At 55.8% G+C, this 23,060-nt stretch overlaps 1 protein-coding gene across 8 annotated transcripts in view; it reads right to left on the bottom strand.

Annotated features, from left to right (window-relative positions):
* The window catches only part of MPRIP (myosin phosphatase Rho interacting protein), a 140,906-nt gene that overhangs the window by 29,852 nt on the left and 87,994 nt on the right, over positions 1-23,060 (bottom strand). For 6 of the 8 annotated variants that reach the window (XM_058559497.1, XM_058559492.1, XM_058559494.1 and 3 more), the window contains 8 exons: positions 21,083-21,167; positions 16,403-16,610; positions 15,100-15,259; positions 10,261-10,402; positions 9,272-9,385; positions 7,609-7,665; positions 6,303-6,371; positions 3,595-3,684 (listed from right to left, as the gene is read on the bottom strand). In XM_058559497.1, coding sequence (XP_058415480.1) covers positions 3,595-3,684; positions 6,303-6,371; positions 7,609-7,665; positions 9,272-9,385; positions 10,261-10,402; positions 15,100-15,259; positions 16,403-16,610; positions 21,083-21,167 — 925 coding nt within the window. Of the gene's footprint in view, positions 1-3,594; positions 3,685-6,302; positions 6,372-7,608; positions 7,666-9,271; positions 9,386-10,260; positions 10,403-14,745; positions 15,260-16,402; positions 16,611-21,082; positions 21,168-23,060 lie in introns of all 8 variants that reach the window. The other 2 variants (XM_058559491.1, XM_058559496.1) reach the window with 2 other exon arrangements.

Below are 23,060 nucleotides of genomic sequence, written 5' to 3'. Positions count from 1 at the left end.
GCCCGGAGCACTGGAAAGCACAGCTTGGACCTGACCTCATTCTGTACCTCAGTCCCCACCGGCACACCCCAGTCGAGAGAGAGCCCACGTCCCGGCTCTTCTCTCCTTCATCAGTTTCCCCTTGGTGTGAGCTGAGGGTGGGGGCATGGCCTCTGGGCTCTCTGAAGCCCCTGTTTCGGCCCTGCCTGTGCCCCTGAGACCTGCTCATGCTCGCCCAGGGTCCTCCGCCTTCTCCCGCTCCCAAGTGTAGGTGTTTCTGGAGTCTGAGCTCAGCAATCTCCACTCTCTCCCACGACCTCAGCTCTCTCCGCCAGTGAGCTCTTTCCCACTCCAGGTCCACACTCACGGCTGCCTGTCTCATCTCTTAGAGAACCCGTCGCATCCTCAAACACACCAGCCACCAGAAGTCCAGAGGCTCCACTCCTCCTGTGAAGCTGCCTCTGCTACCTGGCATCTGCACGAGGCTCACCAGGCTCGGGGCACCAGACCTCACACCCGCCTCCTCCCTCGCCGGCCAGAGCCACGACCATGCGCTATTCCTCCACAGCACCTTCAGCCGCCCCTTTCTTCCCTTGCCCACCACCACTGTGCGGCCTGCTTGGCCTCCTGCCTCTGCCTTCACCTCCTTTCTAACTGCCCTGCACGTCCTGCTGGATGTGTCTCACTAATGCACAACCGCTGCATGTCTTCCAGCATGTTCCGGTGCTTCCCACAACCTCAGGAGAAGACTGACTCCTGACCAGGCACTCCGGGCCCACGGTGCCGCCTCCACCCAGCTTCTGCACTCAGCTCCCTCAGCCCTCCAGCCTTACCTCTCCAGATCCTAAAGCTCCCTAGTGACCCGGGCTGAGCCCCTCTGAGAAGCTGCCCTCCCACGCAGAAAGCACTCTCTCCTGACTCCGAACTCTCGGTCCCCGGAGCTCACGGAAAGCATCAGAACTTGGCATAAGCTCACTGCCCTTAACCCAGGGAAAAGTGGAGAGGGGTCAGACTGACGGGTGAGGGCATCCAGGGAGCGCAGGTGACTCGGAACTGCTCTCACTATGACGAGAAGAGCAGGTGAGCTCTCACAGCAAACTGGCACCTGTGTGGTTCAGGCCGTGGCCTCATTGCACAGAAAGTGACCCCAGAACCATTCAGTTGTACCCTGCTCAGTGATGGGAGCTGACTTAGTGATCAGCCACCTCTTACCCCAGGAGGCCCTGCCCAGAGACATCTGCCCTTCAAGGTGGGGAGGTGGAGTGAGGCAGGGGGACTCAGCGCAGGGCCAAGAAAGCCAGAACTCATCACTGTCCCAACGCTGTCTGAAAAGAGGAGGCTTGGGGTCGAGCTCACTGAGCACATCTGTTCCTCCAGATGAGGGGCAAAAGAGCATCACAGCAGGGCAGCACGGGCCACCAAGACTCATGCACTCATGCCCTGGCGCCAGGCCATCAGTGCAACCTCCCACTGTGACTTGGGGCCCCACATGGAGGGAACGTCACAACCAGCAGCCCGGTGGGCTGGCAGCTAGATTTTTCCTTATAATGAACTCACTGGCCTTCGGGTCTGAACCTCAGTCTCCTATAAGTTTGGTTAATACGAGTCCATCCCAATGTGCTTGATCTACTCTGAGTTCAGGGATACAGTCAAGGTTCTGGGCTCAAACATCTGAAGATAAGGCCTTGTTAAAGGTGACCCCGCTGGAGTTCTGGCCACTCCCTGTGAGAAACCGAGTCCCGGGGGCCAGCCCTATGGTGGCAGCTCTGTCAGGCTATCCACTACCTCTCTCGCTCTCCTAAGGCCCTCGTGAGAGAATAATTAGCTTTTCCCAAAGAGAGGTCTGGTCTTTGTCCCAGCTCCTGGGAAATAACCTCTGAATCCTTGTTATTCAGAGTGGGGGCTGGCCACGCCAGAAAGATCAGCGATGAAGTGAGAGGGCTGGGCTTTGGGCCACGTGAGATCAGTTGACCTCTGGGGGAGGGCTGGAGATGTGTTCAACCACGTGGACAATAACTCAAGCATGACAGTGAAGAAGCCTCAATACAAACTCTGGACAATGAGGCTTGGGCGAGCTTCCTGGGTTGGAAGTTCTGTGTACTGCGATACGTCAACGCTGAGGGGGTAACACGTCCCCGAGGACATGGAAGCTTTGTGTTCAGGGCTCTCCCAGTCCAATCTCCATGCATCTCTTCCTCTGGCTGGTTCTGATTTGTATTCTTCTGCTATAATAAAACTAAAACTGGGGCCAGCCCCGTGGCTTAGCAGTTAAGTGCACGCACTCCGCTACTGGCGGCCGGGTTCGTATCCCGGGCGTGCACCCACGCACCGCTTGTCCGGCCATGCTGAGGCTGTGTCCCACATACAGCAACTAGAAGGATGTGCAACTATGACATACAACTATCTACTGGGGCTTTGGGGAAGAAAAAAAAAGGAGGAGGATCGGCAATAGATGTTAGCTCAGAGCCGGTCTTCCTCAGCAAAAAGAGGAGGATTAGCATGGATGTTAGCTCAGGGCTGATCTTCCTCACACAAACACACACAAAAACTACAACTGTAAGCATAGTGCTTCCTGTGTTCTGTGAGTTGTTCTGGCTAATTCTTGAATCTGAGGGTGTCTCTGGGCACCCCCAAACTTGCAGCTGGTGTCAGAATGCAGGCAGATGTGGCAGGTTGGTGCCCTAACCTCGAGCCGGGCTGCCTCCCGGTAGCCCTCAAGCCACCTGCTTTGATGAAATGCCCCAGGAGAACTGTTTTATTTGTCCAATCAGGTTATTTTTTTGAGGGCAGGCACAATGCCTTGATCGTGTGAGTCCCTCACAAGATTGTGGGGAGGGGGCCGGCCCCGTGGCTTAGTGCTTAAGTGCGCGTGCTCCACTACTGGCGGCCCGGGTTCGGATCCCGGGCACACACTGACGCACCGCTTCTCCGGCCATGCTGAGGCAGCGTCCCACATACAGCAACTAGAAGGATGTGCAACTATGACATACAACTATCTACTGGGGCTTTGGGGAAAAAATAAAAGGAGGAGGATTAGCAATAGATGTTAGCTCAGGGACGGTCTTCCTCAGCAAAATGAGGAGGATTGGCATGGATGTTAGATCAGGGCTGATCTTCCTCACACACACAAAAAAAAAGATTGTGGGGAAAAAAAAGACTTGTCAGTGAATGAATGAATGAGTACATGAAGGAATAAGTGAATAAAAACCTAGTACTCTGAGATTTAAGTAATTAACACTTTCATTCTTATACCCCATACCCTACATCCTTCCAGCTGTCCCAAACTCCAGCATTTAAAAAGAAAGGGAGAAAAAGAAGAGAACCTTCAGTAACAAAAGCTTCTAAACAGTCTTAAGAAGAAAGATGCTAATGTCTAATTTTTCCTTCAGACCACAAGTTGGGGGTGGGGGTCAGGTGCTATATGGCAGAGGAAGGGACAGGACAAGGTGCCAACCCTGATGGAGAAGAACGTGTGCTGACCAAGCACGCAAGGTCAGGCCTGCCCACCAGAGGCCTGGACCAGGACATCAGGTTCTCAGAGAAATGTCCCAGTGGTCAAGCCCATGTCCCCCATCTCCACACCAAGCCTGTCTTCAAACTCCACCCCAGGCTCACATGTATCTGAAAGCCATAATTTCTCTGGACTGGATACTCTGTGACATCGTAACACGTAGACAAGTCAATTTCCCCGTCCAAGTCAGCTGCCTGCAGAGAGAAATGAGAGGATCTTAAGAGATTTAGAAAGCAAAAGACAATGCCTAGACGAGCAAACTTCCATGTAACCTTTATTTTTCATGGGCATATACACTCACAAGCAAGGATAATACCTATCCTACACTACCTGGAAGCATCAACACCCCCATTTCCCATGCATTCTGCCAGCAATAGCCCACGCTGTGGTTCTCCATCATGCTGATGTTGGAATTCCTTCATGCTCTTAAAAACTGAGGACATCAAAGAGTTTTTGTTTATGTAGGCCTTATCTATTGATGATATTTACCATATTAGAAATTAATTGAAAAAGTCAACATATTTACTCATTTAAGAACACAAACATTTCATTTTTTAATAAAAAATATTATTTAAAAAAATCAGTAAGAGATTTTTGCAAATCTCTTTAATGCCTGGCTTATGAGGACAGCTGCATCCTCACATGTGTTTCTGCATTCAATCTGTTTGATATACTGTTTTGGTTGAAGTATATGAAGACAGTCTGGCCTCACATAGACATGGAATTGGAAAATGGAGATGTATTTTAGTCTTTTCAGATAATTGTGGCTGTTCTTCTTTGACAAGTGGTAATTTCTTAAAGGTTAACTGCAAAGTGGAATCTGAAATCATATCAAGGAACTTTCTGTACTCTTTTATGTTAAAATCCATGTTTTTGGGCCAGCCCCGTGGCTTAGCGGTAAAGTGCTCGCGCTCCGCTGCTGGTGGCCCGGGTTCAGATCCCAGGCGTGCACGGATGCACCACTTGTCTGGCCATGCTGAGGCCGCGTCCCATGTACAGCAACTAGAAGGATGTGCAACTATGACATACAACTATCTACTGGGGCTTTGGGGGAAAAATAAATAAAATTATAAAAAAATAAATAAATAAATAAAATAAAATCCATGGTTTTATCCTGCCCGTTGAATGGATCTTTTACCCATGAACGATTTTGTAACATTACATATCGGTCATTTGGAAGATACTGAGTTAGCATATCTTCCAAATGTTGACACGTTTCATTATACAAGATCAAAACATCACGTTTGTTAGTATCCACCTATTCATCAGAAAAGTCTCTATGCAAAGGGAAGCTGTCAAGTTCATGATGGGGAATACAAGTTTTTCAGAGTTTCAATTTGGCTTGAAAGCTCAAATTGTATCATTGGCAACAAATTCTGTAAGTTGTTTTCCTTGAAGGAATGGACTAGGTTCATTTTCAAGAGAATGCCTGCCAAGCACCCAAATTGAACTGAAGAAGCAGTGTGTCTGTCAGCGTTCTTTCAAGTAAGGACAGCGTGCCACGAGGAGAAGCCGCCAGGTTAGCTGGCATCACAGACTGGGGCACAAGTGTGTGCCCGTGAGACAGCCATCATAGTCTGGTATGCAGCAGAAGTGACTTATGCTTACTTCCCATTTCGAACCATAGAATATTAAAAAGACGGGTATTCAAGGATTGAGACTTAATAAAATTAGTAACTTTTCCCGTCCCATTAGGCCCTCTCTTGAACGCTGCGAGTGTGTGGCAGTGGAGAACACGTGACGCCTGGCCCTCTGCGGCTGCAGCCTGACCAGCAGAATGCATCAAGAGTTTCACCACCATCCAGCTTCTGCCGTCAGTGCCAATATCAACACCATGAAAAAAGTCAATGGCATCTTAGTTTTACAACAACAGTTCTGAGTATCTCAGTCCCCCTGAAAGGGTCTTCCAGGAGTCAGTGGAACCTACTCGTTGTCTATACAATCAAACACTTACACGTGCTCCTCTACCCTCTGATTTTAGGCACCACCAGAGGCTTGCCACCCACACTAGTCTACATCCACCTTGTATCACTAGTATCTTTCCACTGCAGGTCGTAAAGAACTTAGTTTTTTTTAGGTTAAGGGTATGTAAATATATATAACCGGCCCCCTAATGATAGATATTTAGGTTCTTTCCCACCTTCTGCTATTACAAAAGTGCAGGAATGACTGACCTGGGACATAGATCTTTTTCTCTTTGTGGGAATCTATCTGACGGATTCTCGGAGTGGAATGCAAGGGGAAAGGTAGGAACATAGACCTGCCAAATTGCTCAAAAGAGATGGTTTTTTGTAGGTGAAAAAAAAAAGAGCCCCTTCTGGTTGGTCTTTGACCATGGAATCAGGACCGTCAACTGCGCCAACCAAGGTCATCTGCCACATCCCATCCTTGTCCAGAAGACAAGGGACAAGATTTGGTTCAGTTCTTCGAAAGACTCAGTTCACCATACATCTCTTTGTAGAAAAAACAAAGCTGCTCACCCTGAATTTTAAAATAAGACATCTTTCAGTGTTTTTCAAAGAACAGAGAAAAGAAAAACTGCTGAAACCCACCGCACCCAGATGCCTGAAGCAGGGCCTGGGGAGAGCCAGCACGCCAGGGAGGAGCCAGTCACGAGGGCCTCGAGCCGCCGTGCTGTGCTCGACTCCCCGCCACATCTGGACCCGGAGACCCACAACAGCAGTGCAGACGCCATCCACAGGCAGGAGCAGACTTCAGCCCAGGAAGAGTGGTGCTGGGAGCCTCTGGCTCCTGGGTGCCACCTGGACCCCTTTAGCTGTCTCCACAAGAAGAGCGAAGCCAAGACACTCACCTCCTCAGCCACCGAATCCCTGTAGTATCTCAGGCTTTGATCAGCAAGGACAAACCAGTGCTTCTTCCACTAAAAGGGAAGGGAAAACAAGACTCAGCTACCACGCAGTACACTCGCTGCTCCAAGGCGATCCACAGCCAGAGCCCTGGGGACACCTCTCAGAGCACAGGTAAAGCAGAGGGCAGGCGGCCCCTCCCACAAGTGGCAGACACACAGGACTCTGCTCAGGCCGCAGGCAGCCATGCGCACATGACCTCAGGGCGCTTGCTAAGCCACGGCTCCCCAGTGACAAGGCAGCACGGAGAGCTGGGGTGGGCCGCAGGGCTGTGGGCTCTCTGTGACCCACAGGGTGTGGCTGGTGAACAGTGCTTTGCAGTCCTCAATCTCAACTCCAGAGGCTACAGACCCGGGGCTGGGCCCTCAGAGCCAAAGGTGGCTCTGACAACAGCATCTCCGTCCTAAGGTGGCTGCCTGCAAGCCACAGCCACTGGCTGGCTAACCAGAGGGGCACGCCCACCTGCAGCCAGCAGGAGCAAACCAACCAGCCAGATTCCCAAGTCTTCACTGTGAGGAGCAAGGAGGGAGACTTGAGTCTTCAGGCAAGGCCAAGGGGATTGATATGGAGGAGAGAGAAAGAGAGGACGTTTTGGCACAGTCACTCAGGAAGTAGGAAGGGGAGCTCGGGCCTCTCGGTTGGACCTATCAGGCTCCTCATCATGCCTCCTTGGAGACCTGGCCTTCCAGCCCCAAGCAAGGTCAAGGTGGGGCTGGCAGGTCCAGCTGCAAATGGCTCTTCCTGCTTGAGTCTGATGGCAAGAATGTACGACAGGGGCTCCTCCCAGGACTGGCTGAGATGGTGTCTTGCAGCCCTTGGCTGCATCGTATGCAAACACAGCCACCCCACAACCAGAGGCTTTCCTGTCCCTGGGAAGCCTGGGCTCTCAGGGAGCTTTTAGGAAAGATCACCAGGTGGGGAGCTGGTGCTGCAGGGCATCCCCACAGCCTGAGGCTGAGATCCCTGCTGGATGCAGGAGAGCCATCTATCACAATGGCAGCAAGTGGGCCTGGCTGGTGCCTCTCCAGAGGCCCCACCCCCCACTGCAGAACCAGGGCTGGAGGGAGGCTGCATGCCTCCACTCATCTGAGGAGATAGGGGTCTCGGCCACAATCCTGGTCCACAAGACAAGGGGGCATGCTGGGAGTGGGGGACAGAGCCAGTGCTCACACACCCACCGGGGACAAGGCCAGATGGACCTCGAACTTGCTCCCTGGCCCCTCAGGGGCCACAGCAGCTCCGCACACTCACCTGGCCATCCTCGTACTGCTTGGTCAGCCAGCCTTTCTTAAAATTCAGCAGGTCGGGCTGAGAAAGGGAGAAAAAAAGAACAGTTCAGAGGAAAGCACCGTCGTATCCCAGGCGTGGCCAAAGGGTGACTGACAGGCAGCATTTCTGTCCAGATGAAGCGGGTACCAGGAAAAGGGGTTTCTCCTCCTGCTAGACAGGCCTGCATGGCCCCCCTCGCCCTGGTGGGTGCTGCCTGAAGCCACTCCATAGGCCGCACGTTTCGAGGAAGGAGACAGCAGGCTCAGCGGGCTGATGGGAAGGCAAGGGGACGGCTTCATCGCCCTGTGAGCAGCAGCAGAGGGGCTGCCCAGCGGCTCTGAGAGAAGCCTCTGCTACACCAGCAGGGACCACCCGGGAGGCAGAGGAGAATGGCCCAGACAGTCATTCAGCATTTTACATGAAGGGGAAGATCTGCAGTGATGGCTGAAAGGAGAATTTTGAAGTTCTCGCAGAACCACAGAGGACTGAGAGAGGAAGACTGAGAAGCAGAGACCATGGCTGGTATTGAGCAAGACACAGGAGCAACCCTGCCAAGACCCTCAGGCTACTTATCTATCAGGATGAAGTGTAGTCTCCATTTCCCTGCAAGATGCAAAACCAGCACAGCAGACAGGAAAGCAGGGGGCACAGGCCCAAGAGCAGGCCCTGAATGGAGCGCTGTCCCTGCTGGTCCCTACTGCACCTGTGTACCCGGCCGAGGAGCAGCCTGAGAGAGCACCTTCAGGACCACCTGCAGCCACCTGGACCTTGACTGTGTTCCACATAGGGCACCTGTAAGGCCAGTGCCTAAAGAGACGTGGATCACCCTTCCCCTCGCCTCATGTGCTCTCTGTTTTTCTAAAGCCATCTTGACCAGAAACGGGCTGTGATATCTTTTTGCATTCCAAGGACTGGGAGGGAGTTAGAGAGAACAGGTGCAAAGTGAAGTGGCAGGACAACGACCAGCGACACGTGTTCTGGAAGCCTCTGCTCCAAACCCTTGAGCAAAACCCAGACTCAAGGAAAAACCAAACCTCCTCCAGGTAAGAAAACTTCCTGTCCTTGTTCCACGGTTTCACGTCAATCTGGTTGGTGGCCCCACGCCCTGGGGGGAGAGATGGCACCAACCCTGGGCTCCTCAGAAGACTGAGGACAAAGCAGGGAGGAGCCCCAGGCACCGTATAAGCAGCTGTCCTTCACTCCTCAGCTCCCCAAGGGAGCAATGGGCTCCATCTGACCACTCCCTACCTGCAGCCCCTTCTGCAGTTCACATAACCTGGAGCAAAGGCCTCTTGCCCTCTGCGGTGAAACCCTCTGCATGAACAGGACAAGCACTCCCAGCAAGAGGGAGCTCCTGCCTCCAAAATGTCACAGAAACAAACATCCAAAACAAGAAAAGAGAGGTTCCCTGCTGAGGCCCTGATCCCTAGGAATCAGGATTCTGCTGCCTTGTCCAGGTGGCCTCCCCTACCACGGACCACAGAGCTCAGGACACAGCATCTGTTTCCCACACACAGACACGAGGGCCCGTGCACAGAAGGGACAGTCAGCGTGGATGCAGAGACAGAAGCAGACAGTGACCCCGAGTGACAGAAGCAATAGGGGCAGTGTCTCCGGGCCTCAGTACGCAGGCGCCTGGGCTCACCGTCAGGGAGGACTCCGTGGACCTCCTGTCCAGTGACTTGGCTCTTCGGTGTGGAGACAGGGGGGAGGCCGAGGCGTCCGGGAGAGGAGCTGTGGGGGCTTCACTGGGGAGGTCCTGTGGCAGAGAGCAGCCGCCAGTCAGTACAAGCCAGTCAACTCGGCAGGAGCAGGGAGACCAGCAGCAGAGCTGTGGGAGGGGCAGGGCTGCAGGGGCCTGGTTCCCAGGCTGGGAGGGAGCGCTGTCTGGGCTCCTGTGGCAAGTCTGGGCCAGAGAGGGGACAGGAGCCTGTGTCCCGGGAGTCCTCGTACACTGCCTCCTGCATCATGCAGCGGGTTCTGAGACACCCTGGTTGTTGCAGCAGGCTTTTCTTTCAGATGCACCATTCACTCTCTCTCCTGGGCCCAACTCTGCCCCCTAGCTTCTAGAGGTCACAGAAGGAAGAGCCCCGGGTTCTGCAGCGGCGAGGAGGGAACCGCAGGAGCCCAGAGAGAAGCTGGGGAGGAAGACGAAGATCAGACACGACAGGGCCACAAGAGGAGAGAGGGCTGCCCAGGAGGAGGAAGAGGATTTCAGAAGCAAAATCTACCTTGTGGACTGAGTACAGAAACAAGAGCTATGGCTGCCACTTGAAAGAAAGAGGAAGGAAGGTGCTCAGCCTTGTGGCCAGGCCATCCCAGAGAGGAAGAGAGAGCAGCTCTAGTTAGGACTCAGCATCTAAAAGCTGGTTAGAACAGCCTTTAGCAGAAACCGATGCAGTTCTGATAGAAGATGCAGAAGACAGGCCTTCCCCTCAAGAAGTTCACTGACTGGAGAAGGAGATGAGAGACACAAGCAAACAACTACAAAACAAGAGCAGGAAGCCCAGAAGTGTGTCCAGCTGCGTGTTGGGGCCTCAGAGGGAGTGTGGGGCCGTGTGTGGACCATGCCCCAGCCGGCTCCACAAGGCACTGCTCGGGCCTCAGGGCTGGCCCTGGACCCCAGATGCTCACCCGCTTCCTGGGGAATGCCCTCTTCTCACTGCGGCCCTGGCGAGTGTCGCTTGATGGCGAGGGCCCAGCTGACAAGGTGGTCTCCATGTGCTCTGCCTTCTCAATGTCTAAGGCCTCAAATTTCTCAATTACCTGGGACCTCCTGCAAGAGAGGGCACGAGACTGCTGAGGGGGAGACAGGGTCCCCCTGTAGCCCAAGGTGGGCTTGGTCTCAAGTTGCAGAGGGGCTCCTTCAGCCAACACCCCCAATGCCTGGCCCAGCCCAGCCCTCCTGGGGCCTCCCCTTCCACAGGGCATGTAGGCTGTGCACACAGCATGCTGGGCCAGTCCACCCGACACCCTTCCCAGGCTCCCTCTCCCACCAGCGTGGAGGCGGAGCTGTGCAGCGACTGGCAGCAGCTTACAGGCAAGGGCCTTCCCTTCTGCCAGGTCTGTCCCTGCCCTCTGCCCTCTGCCCCCCACACTGGAGGCCCCTGCTCGGCAATCACACAGCTCATCACCCAGCATCCTCTCCTGAGCCACAGACATGATCAAAAGGCAACCACCACCTCAGAGGAGGCTGGCCTCCATCCACATCACATTCCTCAGCAGATCACGATGCAGCCCCCACCCCAGGGCATCCAAAATTTAGCAAGAAAAAGGCCCATGAATTAACATTGTTTCTGCCAACAGTAAAAAAACAAAAATCAAAAACCAAATTAAAACAAAAACAAAGCAAGTTGATTTCGTGTGAAAGGGCCGGCGGCATCGTCAGGCCATCTACGGCTGGAGACGGAGCTGAGATGGGAGCGAAGCAGGCGGAGGAAGGGCGAGTAACGTCACACAGCGACACAGCAGGAGAAGGTGGAGAGGGGCAAGACCTGAAAGAAAATAAGGCTGGAAAATGAATAAATAGAAAAGGACCGATTTCAAAATCAAATAATGGTAAATCAAAATTATCCAAAGAATTAAAGAAACAAAAACCCAAGGTGATCACTGAGGAGGGAAGACCATCCTTGTCCCTGAGTCACAAGGTGCGGCCATGTGGCGTGTGCAGGGAGGCCATGTGGGCCGCCACCCAGGACGCCCGGGACTTGGACATTGAAATGTCACTGGATGAGAGGCCTGTCTTCCCAGGGACACCCAGAGAAGCGCCCCAAGGTCACCTTGCAGGGGGCGGGGAGGGCGGTTTCCTTGCATTCTGGACAAGTGGAGAGTTGAAAGGAAGTAAGTGAAGGGCCTCTGAGTCCAGAAGGCTAAAATCTAACTCTACAAGTAAGAGGAGAGGAGATGGACTCAAATCCTGAGATCCCTCCAAGAGGCCAGCTTTTTCTCAGGAAGAGTTACCAATAAAAATGGAACTTTTAGGGTTTCTTCATCAAGGAATGCTTAATACCAAGGGCAGAATTCCCGGGGCACCTGGCTCTCTGCCCCTCCTCACGCTCCCACACAAAGCATGGCTGTTCCAGTGCCCCAAGCTCCTGCGGAGTCTCCCCCAGAGCTGGCTCCCAGGCCAGCCTGCCAGAACCAGCAGTGCAGGCGGCGGCTGAGGGAGGAGCAGGAGTGTGAGGGCGCGGGACGCTCAGGCAGGGCAGGAGGCTCCTGCAAGTGCTCAGCCTGGCCGGGCGTGAGGTACCTCTGTGCCTGACCACTCCTGCGGGCTTTAGACAAGATTCCAGGCCCACTCACAGGCCTCAGTGCCGCCACTTGCGGAACAAGAGCCCTTCCAGCTGACCCTGGGGCCTGAAAAGCCCCAAGCAGGCTGTGAGGAGCAGCGCCTGGCCAGGTCACATGTGAGCCGCATGCTGCAGGACCGCCTGGGCCGCAGAGAGAGGAGAGGAAGCGGCACCTGCTGCGGCCTCTCCACACACGGGCTCAGTGAGTCAGCCATTTCTTTGCAAACTACGAAGTTTATAACTTGGTTTCCTTGAAGTACTGCAGGCAGGACAGCAAACGCCTCCCTGGGCTGGCTGATGTACAGAAAGGAGGCGCCTGCACCCTGCTCTGCGTCGCCTCTCCAGGGTGCCAGCCGGGGGACAGGCAGGACTGCACAGGAGCTGGCCCTGTGTCAGTCACCAACAGTTCAACAGTTCCACACTGCTCACACTCCCTGGGCAGCAGGTGGCCCCCATGCAACACTGTAAAGGCTCCGGAGAAGTCGGAGGAGCGGAGTGGGCAGCCACACAGGACTGCTCCAGGGCCACGGCTCCTCAGGAAACCAACTCTGTCGTCCCACCCCGGCTCCTGGGCAGGCCTGGCTCTGCCGCCACTCTGGGTAACTGGCCAACGTCCTGTCAATCTGGGGTTCTGCTCTTACCGGGGCACAGGAATCCAGTCAAGTACAGGGTGGGCTACTCAGGCCTCAGAAAGTGACAGCAGCCAGTTAGATGTCATCAGGGTCAGTAAGAAAGTGACGTTACAGTGTTAGGATGCAGAACTGGTGGGCTCCAGGGGGGCCAACACCAGGCGAAAACCCATCCCCATGGTGGCAAACAGCATGCGGAAAGCAAAGCCCCCGAGATGCCGCCTGCCCCAGGCACTAGACGAGAACAGGGTCCAAGCCAAGCAGGTGTGCCGAATGTTAATTCTTTGGTCTGCTGCTAAACCAGGGCATGGCTGCCCACTCAGGAGCCTCCAGGACACGCAGCCTGCTCGCCGGCCAGTGCAAAGCCTCCTCCACCCCAGCCTCCCAGCCTCCTAAATCTCTGGCAAGTGCCTTTACTTATATATTGACTCAATTGCCTAAAGGGCAGCCTTGGCCCGGTCCTAGGTCACATCATGGGAGCAGAGCCTTCCCCGTTAAGGGCCCGGCTGAGATGTGCATCCTGGCTCTGCTACACTGAGCTGTTTCCATGAGGAGTCACCTGCTTCGGAGCCCCCACCTCTACATCTAAATATTGGTGTGGTGATGCAGGCACCTCTCCAGGTTACTATGGAAAGAGAAGCAGCCAAGTGCTTGGAGGCACCTTCCACGCCAACTGCCCTCTCGCTCTCCCTAGGAATTAGGAACATTCTGTTTTCTTCTCTTTTCAAGACCAACAACTCGGGGTATCTTTTCCTTATTCTGGAGGTTGACCCACAGATCCAGAGGTCCCTTCCACCTGGGACATTTGGGAGAGGGGTGAGTGTTAAGAAGAAAAGGGAACAGGAGAGAAAGGCGCTCTGCCCCCAGCCAGCCTCTCGAGGGGGAGCCCGTCACCACCCTGTCCGGTCCCCACAGCATGCCCCAACTCTGAGCTTTAGTCAGGCTTTGGCGGGGTGGGGAGGACACTCGGTGAATATTTCTGCAACTTAAGTCTGATCCTCTTTTTCAGAAAGTGAACTTCTTTGGGAACCTAATGGAAACTATGGATTTTCTTTTCCCAGAAAAATGTACATATAGACTCTCAAATCATTTTGAGGAGTTCACAGACCTCCAGCAGCCTACCCGTGGACCCGGGTGAGAATTCTGTTGTCAGGGCAAAGGCTCCATTTACAGACTCAGGGGTGGAAGCTCCTATCGGAGGGGGCACTCAGGTCCTCTGGTCCAGCCCTGGGCTTGGAAGCCTCAGAGATAGAACCAAGCTCTTTCCTCAGTTCTCCAAGTGCAGGGCCAGTGGAACCAGAGAAAGAAAAGGGCAGAGCCCCCTCTCCTCAGAAGCAGTCACATTTCATGACCCAGGCCCTAGTCCCTACCTTGGGCCCATCTTCTAAACCCCATCTCTCCCCAGGAAGCTGTGGCTCTACTCAGCCTCCCCATTTCTCACTTCAGCCAAGCCTGGATTAAGACGGGCGCTGTCGGGCCCTCGGTTTCCCTGTAGCTTCCTGCGGGAGTGAGTGCTCGAGGGAGGAACCTGTGCTGCCCACCCCACCTCCCTGGGCAGGACCATCTTCCCCTACATCTCCTTGGATGCTCTTCACCTGCGCCTGGGACTGTAAGGATAAGGAGAGCTTCTGCCACCATCTGCATCTCCGGGGTCTTCCTGCCTCCATGGTCACCTCAGAGAACAGAAATGGGCCAGGAAGGAAAAGATCCAGCCACACAAGGCCCAGGCGGCTAAGAACCCCATCCAGGGGCTGTTAAGGTCCCAGTGTCAGGAGGCACTTATAGAACACAGCTAGCCCCTGGCCTAGGCCTCTGCGTGCCCAGAGATCCTACATTCTGGCTACTAGTGGCTGAGTTCTGGGACCTAAGTCCAGGATCAAGAAGGAAAGGTTCCTCATATGCTCTGAACAGAAAGGGAGAACAAGTGTGCTCCCCCAAAGAAGGCTTAGGGAATGTGTGTGTGTGTGTGTGTGTGTGTGTGTGGAGGGGGGGAAGGGAGAGATAATGTATAAGAAAGTGTGTGAGAGTATATGTGCGAAGAGTGTAAATGACTATCAGAATACACAAGTGTGTGAGTGTACGTGTGAGTACATGCGTAAGAGAATGTAGAGTATATGCATGAGAGACTGTGTGTAAGGGTGGGGGGAGAGTGTGTGTGCACATGTGTGTGCGAGCGCTCAGCCCTCTAATCCCCTCCTTACCTCCGCTCGTTGCCAAAGAGACGGGCCACCTCCTCCCTGCCAGGGCTCCGGGCCCGAGTCCTACGCTCCAGCCGCCTTCTCTCCACCTGGAAGGCTTCTCTGTGGCTGATCCTGATGGCCTTAGGGACGTCGGCCAGGGCGGCATACTGCCTGCTGGCTTTAAAGGCAAAAGTGCGCCCCGGTCTCTCTGCTCCCTGCCCCCCAGCGCTGCCAGAGTCCATGTGGGCAGGGGGCCGGCTGGCTGCATCCAGGGAGCCGAGGGAGCTGCTGCAGACCATTCGGCTGGGGGGTCGAGGACCTGAGGAAGGAAGGGGATGACCAAGCTCCTGGGAGGGCGGTCCGGGGCCACTATACCTGTTGTTGGGGGTGCTGGGGCTGGGAGGGGAGAGCGGTGGGGGCAGCTGCTGCTCCTCGGCCTTCGAGTCCTGTTTGGTCTTCTCCAGGGAGAAGTAGCCGCTCTCCACCCGGACTTTGCGGCCACAGTCCATGCGGTCGCTGCTCATGGTGCCCTCCTCTGGAAGAGAGAAGCAGGGGCAGGAGACACACTCAGCCTGCTACTATCTTCAGTTTCTGAGGATTTTTTAAAAAGCCCATACAGATCCAAACAGGGACCAGGTGTCTACCTTCCATTATCAAAGGCCAACATGACTCAACGAGGGCAGAACCATGGGACGGGAATGATACCTCCTTCCCACATGTGTGCCTCACCCACCTCTCCCCTAATCTGGCTACCTCTCTGTCAGGGAGCCCCTGGGCTTCTAGGCTGGGGGCTCAGCTGGGAGAGCAGGTTCCCTTCAGGAGAGATGTCCCACCAACTACTTCTTACTGAACATCAAGGAGGAAACCAATGGCTAACTAGCTGTTTAGTCTTTGTTGGGGAGGGAAGGGGCAGACGACTTGTGTAGAAACGAGAAGGGTGAATGGGTTTTAGATGTGGATGGGTGTGTGCTACCAAAAGGAGGACTGAAGTAATTTCTTCCCAGAGTTTGTGCAAATGCATTTTGGCCTGAATGAGCTGGGCCAGTCCTAATTGCCCACTTGTCTTTAATGATCTGGACACAATATAAATGGGAAAAGCCAGCCTGTGTCCTGCAGAGCCCTCTAGAACCTGGACGAGGGAGGCAGAGACTGCCGCCCTGATTCTGCTCAGGCAACTCCAAAGTGCTAAGTGGAGAAAGCATGGTGATGCTGACTGTCTCCTGCCCAGCACCTCTTCCCCTCCTTCACCCTAGGGCCTGGGCAGGATGCAACGGTGAGGAGGACATGACTGCCCTCACTACTGCTGCTCTCTCAGGTAAGTGGGCTTCCAGGGTTAACTGGGCCATGAACACAAGGCCTCCTTGTACACAGACCTCATTACGGTGTTTTGATTCTCACAACACCCGCTTGGGGCTGACAGAGCAGGTGCTGTCTTCCTCTTTACAGATGGGACTTCAGAGCTAGAGGGGCAGGGCCAGGGATCCCAGTCCCACACTAGGCCAGGCCCTGCCCAAGGCTAATGGACATAGGTGAGGGAGCCCGAAGCCCAGGGCTCACGACTGGACTCTGCAGGCCCCTGGGTCCCCGGCGCCACCTCTGTCGGGATGCAGGCCTGTTTCAGCACCGGGAGGGGGGCACCAGGACAGGTGGGCATGAGGCCAGCCTGGCCCCCACTTACCATCTTTGCTCTCCAGCCCAGGTTCCCTCAGGGCACTGGCAGGAGGCTGGCTCTGGCTGGGACTCTGAGCTGGACTCGGGCTGCTGCCATCTGGCTGGTCCTTGGCCCTCATTTCTTCCTGCCAGAGTGTAGACTTGGTGGTGGGGACTTTCTCAGCACTGGGGATGCTGCTGCTGCTGGTGACAGCCATCTTGGCTGGCCCTGGCTCCTGGGGGAGAGAGTAGTGTCTGTGTGGGCACAGGAGCACACAGCCTGAGCTGGTGCACAAGTCCTGGGTGCCTGGCTACAGAGGATACCAAGGTCAACTACACAGTGTCAGGGGCTCAAAATCTGCAGAAGGGAAGGCTCTAGACATGTCCTGGTCAGAGTGGAAGCTCCTTCTGGATGGTACTGCGGCCTTTTCTCCTCTGCAGCCCCAAAGTGCTTGGTCCCACTGGCCTCAGGCCAGGTTTGGCAAATGCGTGGAGCAGAGGCTTGAGGTTTCGGCTCGGAGCCCCAACGCCAAACACATGCAAGTTCTCCCTGTCCTCAAAACCAGACTGAGCCCGGAGCAGCGAACCAGGCATTAAAGCTGAGACAACAGTGGCTGGCTCAGAGCCTGTCATTCCTAGACTTCCAGGTGCTTAGGACATAAGCAAAGGGAGATGGGATGGCGTGAGGAAAGAACACTCCACTGAGATGCGTCCCCCCTAGAGTGAAGGCAAAGCATGTGCTCACACTGCACCCACACTGGGGCCAGCCCTGGCCTCACCCACCCTCTCGTTTTTGGTCCTAGGAAGCTAAAATGGAACACCTGGGGCACTATGTGAAGGAAAGAGCCGTCAGACACAAACCAAACATTCCACTCCAATCTGCACTGCCGCCCCCCCTCCACACACAAGCTAGATGGAGCCTGCAGCCCAGCTGGGAATACTGTCAAGTCCCTCTCTCCCCAGGTCAGAACTGGTGCTGCTCTGTGGGAGAAGCATTCATGCGGGAAGTATTCAGCCAGACAGAGGGAGTCCAACTCTGGAGCACGCAGAACCTTAACTCAACACTGCAAACCTAGAGCCTAAACAAGGGCAGAGCAGGGATCCCCAGCTGCCCCACAGTGCCAGCTCACACCCTGGGCCCAACCCCCCTCCTGGCCCAAGGTCCTGGGTGCCAGCTGCTGAGGGGGATGCCAGCAAGATGGCTTTGGGCCCTCTCAAAAGTGAGGCATGTCTCAGCTGTCTTCCCGAAAACATGAGGGATAATGCACAAATGCCCACCTCCCACTCCCATCCTGGCAGGCAAGCCTCCTTTTTAGAAACCTACCTTAATGTATCTCTGACTTGGGGCCCTTGGCAAGGGTTATAGATGGCGTGTGCGTGCGTGCGTGCGTGTGTGTGAACCCAGGATAACTACCAGCTTCTTTATTAACAGCCACTGAGCGCTGGAGCCACTTTGCAAGGATTCCAGGCCTCGTGAAACAGGACAAAGCCAGGACAGCTCTTCCTACAGACCCAGGACACATCTCACTGCCCATCTGGTCAGAGCCACCAGCAGACTCGACTTCCAGACCAGAGATTCCCGAGAGCTTTGACCCACCGCGAAAGAAGGGGACTTCTTGGAACAAAAACAGCAACAGTTTCTGACAGTTTCCTGAAGGCTCCGACAACCCAAGGAGACCCGGCCCCAGGGCCACCTGTCCCTCCAGTCAACATACCACCCTCACTCCATGCCCCCAGCAGCGACACTTCCCTAAAGCAGAAGTCACTCCAGGTTCCGTGCCATGCCCCCTCCCAACAACCTGGGGCCTTCTACTCAAAGGCCAGAAGCCAGAGACTGGGCATGGCTCTCGTGGACTCGGGGGAGCTGGGTTCCTCCTGCAGAGCGGGGCAGCGGTGACATAAAGACAGTCCTCAGTGAATACGTCCCCTCTATGGAAGGGAGGCTGGACTGAGGGTAGGCAGAGGTTGTCAGAAGGAGACAAAGAGGAAGGGGAGGCAGCTGTGCCGTGAGGGAAGTGGCCCTGGCTGCCGGTGCCCTCAGCCCACACTGTGGGTGAAGTGCTCATGGCACATGCACACCCTTTGCTGATGCTTGGGGTGACCCCAGCACTGGGAAGAGGGTGCCCTGGCAGGGATCCCCAAGAGGCAGAGAAAATTCCAGGCCCGAGATCCAAGGGGCTGTGACTGGGAGCTTGGGGAACGCATGCATTTCCCGCACCATGTGGCTACCTGGCCCTGGGCCTCCCAACCTGTCACCGCTGTGGCAGAGAGGAGTGCTGGGGCTCACGCCGACACAGACTGTGGGTGCCTGTGCACGAGGAAGGAGTGGAGGTGCCAGGTTTTCTGTGCGCTAGTCCCTGTGTGGCTGGGACAACTGCATTGCTCAGGGCTGTCAATGCTGCAGTGAAGTCTGTGCTACCTATCTGGCTGCTCAGAAAAGGTTTTCCAAGCAGGGAGGAAAGAGGAAACAGGGCAGGAAGGCAGGCCCTGGCCAAGGGGGCTCTATAGCCTCCACATGCTAAGCAGACCCCTTCTCTGGAAGGGGTTTCATAGAAAGCCTTCCTGCTTCCTGGGTACAGAAACTGAGCAGGAACCCAAGGAGAAAGACGGTTCTGACCTGGAGTGGGGTGTAGCAGCCCCTCACTGGTTTGATCTGAAACTTTCCCAGGCCATGGACAAAGAGGACAAGTATGGGGTCTTGGTTTCTCGCCTCTACAGGGGCCCAGAAGGCTTTAGGCTTCTCCCTCAGCTCCATCTGGGGCACTAGAACGCCTTTGGCATCGGGCTGCAGAAGGGAGGCCTGCCCAGAGCTCCCCAACTCTCCTCTGGAAAGGCCCCACATAACCCCACGAGACTGGCTCACAGCAGCGTGGCCCTGACAAAAGTTCACAGATTCCAGAAATCTGCAGCCTGAAATGTGATGCTCTGAGGAGCAAAGGGCAGAGAAAAAGAGACTCTGCCAGGCTGGCTTCTGCTGGGGCTTGGGAGGGGGCTGAGTGGAGGAGGCTGGGACCCCAGGCACCCTGGGCTCTAAGAGACCCTCAGGCAAGTGGGTGACCTCCCCACCCTGTGATCATGCAGCCCCCGCGACCAGGTGGAAAGGTGAAGCTTGGCCAAGGCTGGCAGTATTTAGGGGAGGGGATGTCACGGGGGAGGGAAGGGCCGGGGAGCAGGGACACCATCGAATCACCGGTCTGGGCCGAAGGCATCCTCTGCACATGGAGTTGCCTTATTTGGAGGCAGGAGCTCTGCTGCAGCACTGTTTCCAAGGCATCACCATGGAAACGCACAGTAACCCTAAACGCTGTTATTCTGCCTGGGATTTTTTCTCTCAAACCAGGCAGCTTTGGGGGATTTGCGTGTGTGCCTGTTGTTCCCAAGCAGGAAGTTCTACTCTCAGTCTCTGGGAACGACTCCGATTAGATTTTGCCAGGGACACTACCTTCCAGGGGATGCTGGCAGGACTCCTTGGGGAGGGTGGACGGAGGGTAGACAATGACGGTCAGCTGAGAGCAGGCCCAGGGCTGCACTCTATTAGCAGGAAGGCTGGTGCAGCAGCCCAGGGCAGGCACATCCAGGGGAGCCCAAGTGGGGCGTGGAGGAGAAGTGGGACCCAGGCCAGCACACACCTCTCAGTCCTGCCCAGGCCGACCTCTACCACTCAGTGAAGCAGAGAACACCAGGAAGAACAACTGAGCCCTGGGCGTGGCCATGTTCTGCCACAGCTGGCTCTCTGCCAGGCTCTGGGCCTTGACAGATGCCCAAGGCACCCCAAATCTCCATCCTGCTCTCTCTCAGGGTTGTTGTGAGACTCGATCAGGCAAGAGCACTTGGTAACAGGGAAGTCTGAGCAGAGAGGAAAGGAGCAACATTTACTGAGTGCCCACAATGGGCCCAATACTTTCACGTTCACAACAATCCTATAACTATATCAAAACAAGCCCATTTTGCAAATCAGTTCATTGAGGCTCAGAACCCCTCCCAGTGCCGTGAGCCTGTGCAGACTCACCGGGAAGAGTAGGAAGAAGAGAGTGGTCTTTGGGGAAAGACCAGACCTGGTGGGACTACCCCAGGCAAGTCCCACTCTGGTCAATTGGAAGTCAGAGCAGGGGCACAAAAAACAAGACCAGCAACAGTTTTTTCCATTTATGGTCAAAGCCCAGAGCAGGAGTGGGTCCCCTGAGAGCCCTTCACTTGGCCAGGACACTCTAGGACCCTCCCGGCCTGGCCCTCCTTCCCAGCCTGCCATCTGCAGGGTCATCTCTGTGCGGAGCGCAGCTGGGCTGAATCCCTTCCCGGACTGTGGTGCACAAGGAGTGTGTGCGTCAGCAGCCCCTCCAGGCATGCTCTTTGCTCCCGAGAAGTTGGCAGGACAGCCAGGGAGAGGGACGCACGCTCTGCTACTGCTGCTCAGCACCTGCCCACTGGCTGGAAACCTCCTGAGGCAGCCCCAGAGCACACAAACAGGCCACCCTGTCCCTGTGGTAGGTCCTGCCCTGTGGCTTGGAGAGGAGTGGGTAGACTGTAGCCCACAGCCCATTGCAAGGACAGACGACGTGCAAGGCTCATGACCGCCTCAGCCCTGCCCTGACTCCTTCCTTCACCCCCAACTTTCGGCTGGGTCCTGAAGCCGTCTAACCTTCTGGGGCACTGTCACTTTGCCCCCAGCTCCACCAAGGGGATGCCACCTGGTCAACCCATTGTGTACCTGTGGTGTGGGGGGCTCGACTTTCCGCTTCTTCTTCTGATTCTGCTTGTTGGTCCTGGGATAGACCATGAGCATCTCCAGCCACCTGGGAAGAGGAGAGAAGAGAGAACCGGGTCAGACCCCTGCCCTCAGGGACTAGGACCCCGCCTTGTTGGGTGGTCCAGGCACCAAGTCCAACACTTCCTGACTGGAGGTGCCCACCCAGTGGCCAGGCCTTCAGACCCCCAAGCAGGGCAGAGCACTGCCCAGATTAGAGCCCGCCACTGCTGGGGCACGAAGTGCCAGCGGTGCAGCCCAGGACAACCACAGGCTCTGCTGGGACCAGGCCCAGATGCTGACCTTGCAATGACCACAGTGTAGATGGGGAGGGCCCTGTGGCTGGCCTAGGGGTAAGGCGGGCTCCACCCTGGCAGAGCAGCAGGCCTGACCACAGGCCTCGAAGTGCAGGGCACGTCACTGTTTCCATTACTGACCCTATCTTTGGGGCTCAGACTCAGCTCTAAAACTGCCCTCCTGGAGCAGACTTGGCTAGCACACAGATGGGCTGCGACTGGGAGCCATTTCGGGCTATTGAGGCAGGAAACCAAGAATCATGCTACAAAAGTTCCCTATAGCGAGTCACTTTGAGGGGCTGAGCAGCTGACCTCCCAGACCCATTCACTCCCCTCTGGGCTCCACCTGCATATTGAGGGCACCGGGCACCTCGGCTTTGGGGAAGACCCAGCAGAGCTGCTCAGGGACCTACACCAGGGCCTACACACCGGAAGGTCCACTCTGGACCAGGAGCAGGGAGGGCAGCAGAGCAGTGTGGGGAGAACAGCGGCTGGAGGCAGAGGCCTGGTGTCAGATCTGGCTCTGCTGCCCTCTAACCAGACCTTGCGTGGCTCCCAGCCCCTCTGGGCTTCAGTCTCCTCATCTCTAAAGCCAGGAGCTAGATTAGGCCATGACTTGACCACTGCTTGCCTTGCTGGAGCTTCATAACATCTGGGAGGGTTGGGGGAAGAGGAACAGGAGGAGCGGGAGGCGGGAGGGGGCGTGGTGGTGAAGGGCAGCCCCAGTGCTTTCTCCAGAGGGGAAGGTACTGCGGGAGACTCTGGTCCACTTCTTCCTAGAACACCAGGGTCCGTGTTGGGCCTGCTGGGGTCTGGTGGCAGCGGCTGAGCTGCAAGGTGAGGCGGAGTCTGCACATCTGGCACCCCGGCTGGAGGCTGCAACAACCACTAGCATCCCAAGCCTGGGGCAGGGAGAAGGGCTTATGTCTTCAGCACTCGGGGGTACTTCTTTACTTTGGGGTGGAGAAGGGGGTGGGGAAGGAGGTCGGTCACAGTCAGTGGCCTTCTGGGACAGCCTCAGGAGGGTGTGCTGGTTGGGCGTGGACAGCTGGTGCCTGGGGAAGCGGGTTTGGGTGTGGGGAATCACCAGCCCAGAGCAGGTAGTTCTTGATTTCCTGAGAGAGTGAACAATCCCCTCAGGGAGAGACCTGGGGCACAGATCCTGTGGGTCACTTCTCTCTGGGCTCCAAAGCAGGAAGGAGGCCACGACTGTATCTGCAGAGGAGCATAATCTCTGCGGGCCACACTCATACTTGTGGGGTTAAAAGACCTACTTTCTAGCCTGGCCTGAGGGCTGACACGTCTTCTGGGCACTCCAAAGAACTGGGCCTGCAGAAGGCCCCTCGCACAGCTTTACCTAGGAGGGGAGAAGAGACTTCACCCTCCAGGGCCCCAGGGGTGCGGGGAGTGTGGTGGGGAGGTGCAGGCCCCTCAGGGTGCCCTGAGCCCTTGCAAACTGGCCCAGTTGCTGCCAAGTGGAAACACTAACGAGCTGGCGAATCTGCGAGCCTTGCAGGCCAGGCCCTAAGGGAGAGGAGAGAAGACCTGCACTGCGGTCGTACTGCTGATGAGCAGAGCTTCCGAAGCTCCTGCGCCACCTGGACAAGGCCGGAGACGCAGGCAGAGCACGGGCGGGCCCACGAGGC

The sequence above is a fragment of the Diceros bicornis genome, chromosome 18 (genome assembly GCF_020826845.1).
Source record: "Diceros bicornis minor isolate mBicDic1 chromosome 18, mDicBic1.mat.cur, whole genome shotgun sequence".
Lineage (NCBI taxonomy): Eukaryota > Metazoa > Chordata > Mammalia > Perissodactyla > Rhinocerotidae > Diceros > Diceros bicornis.
Note: the sequence above shows the minus strand (reverse complement) of the source record. Positions and strands in the feature narration are given on the sequence as shown.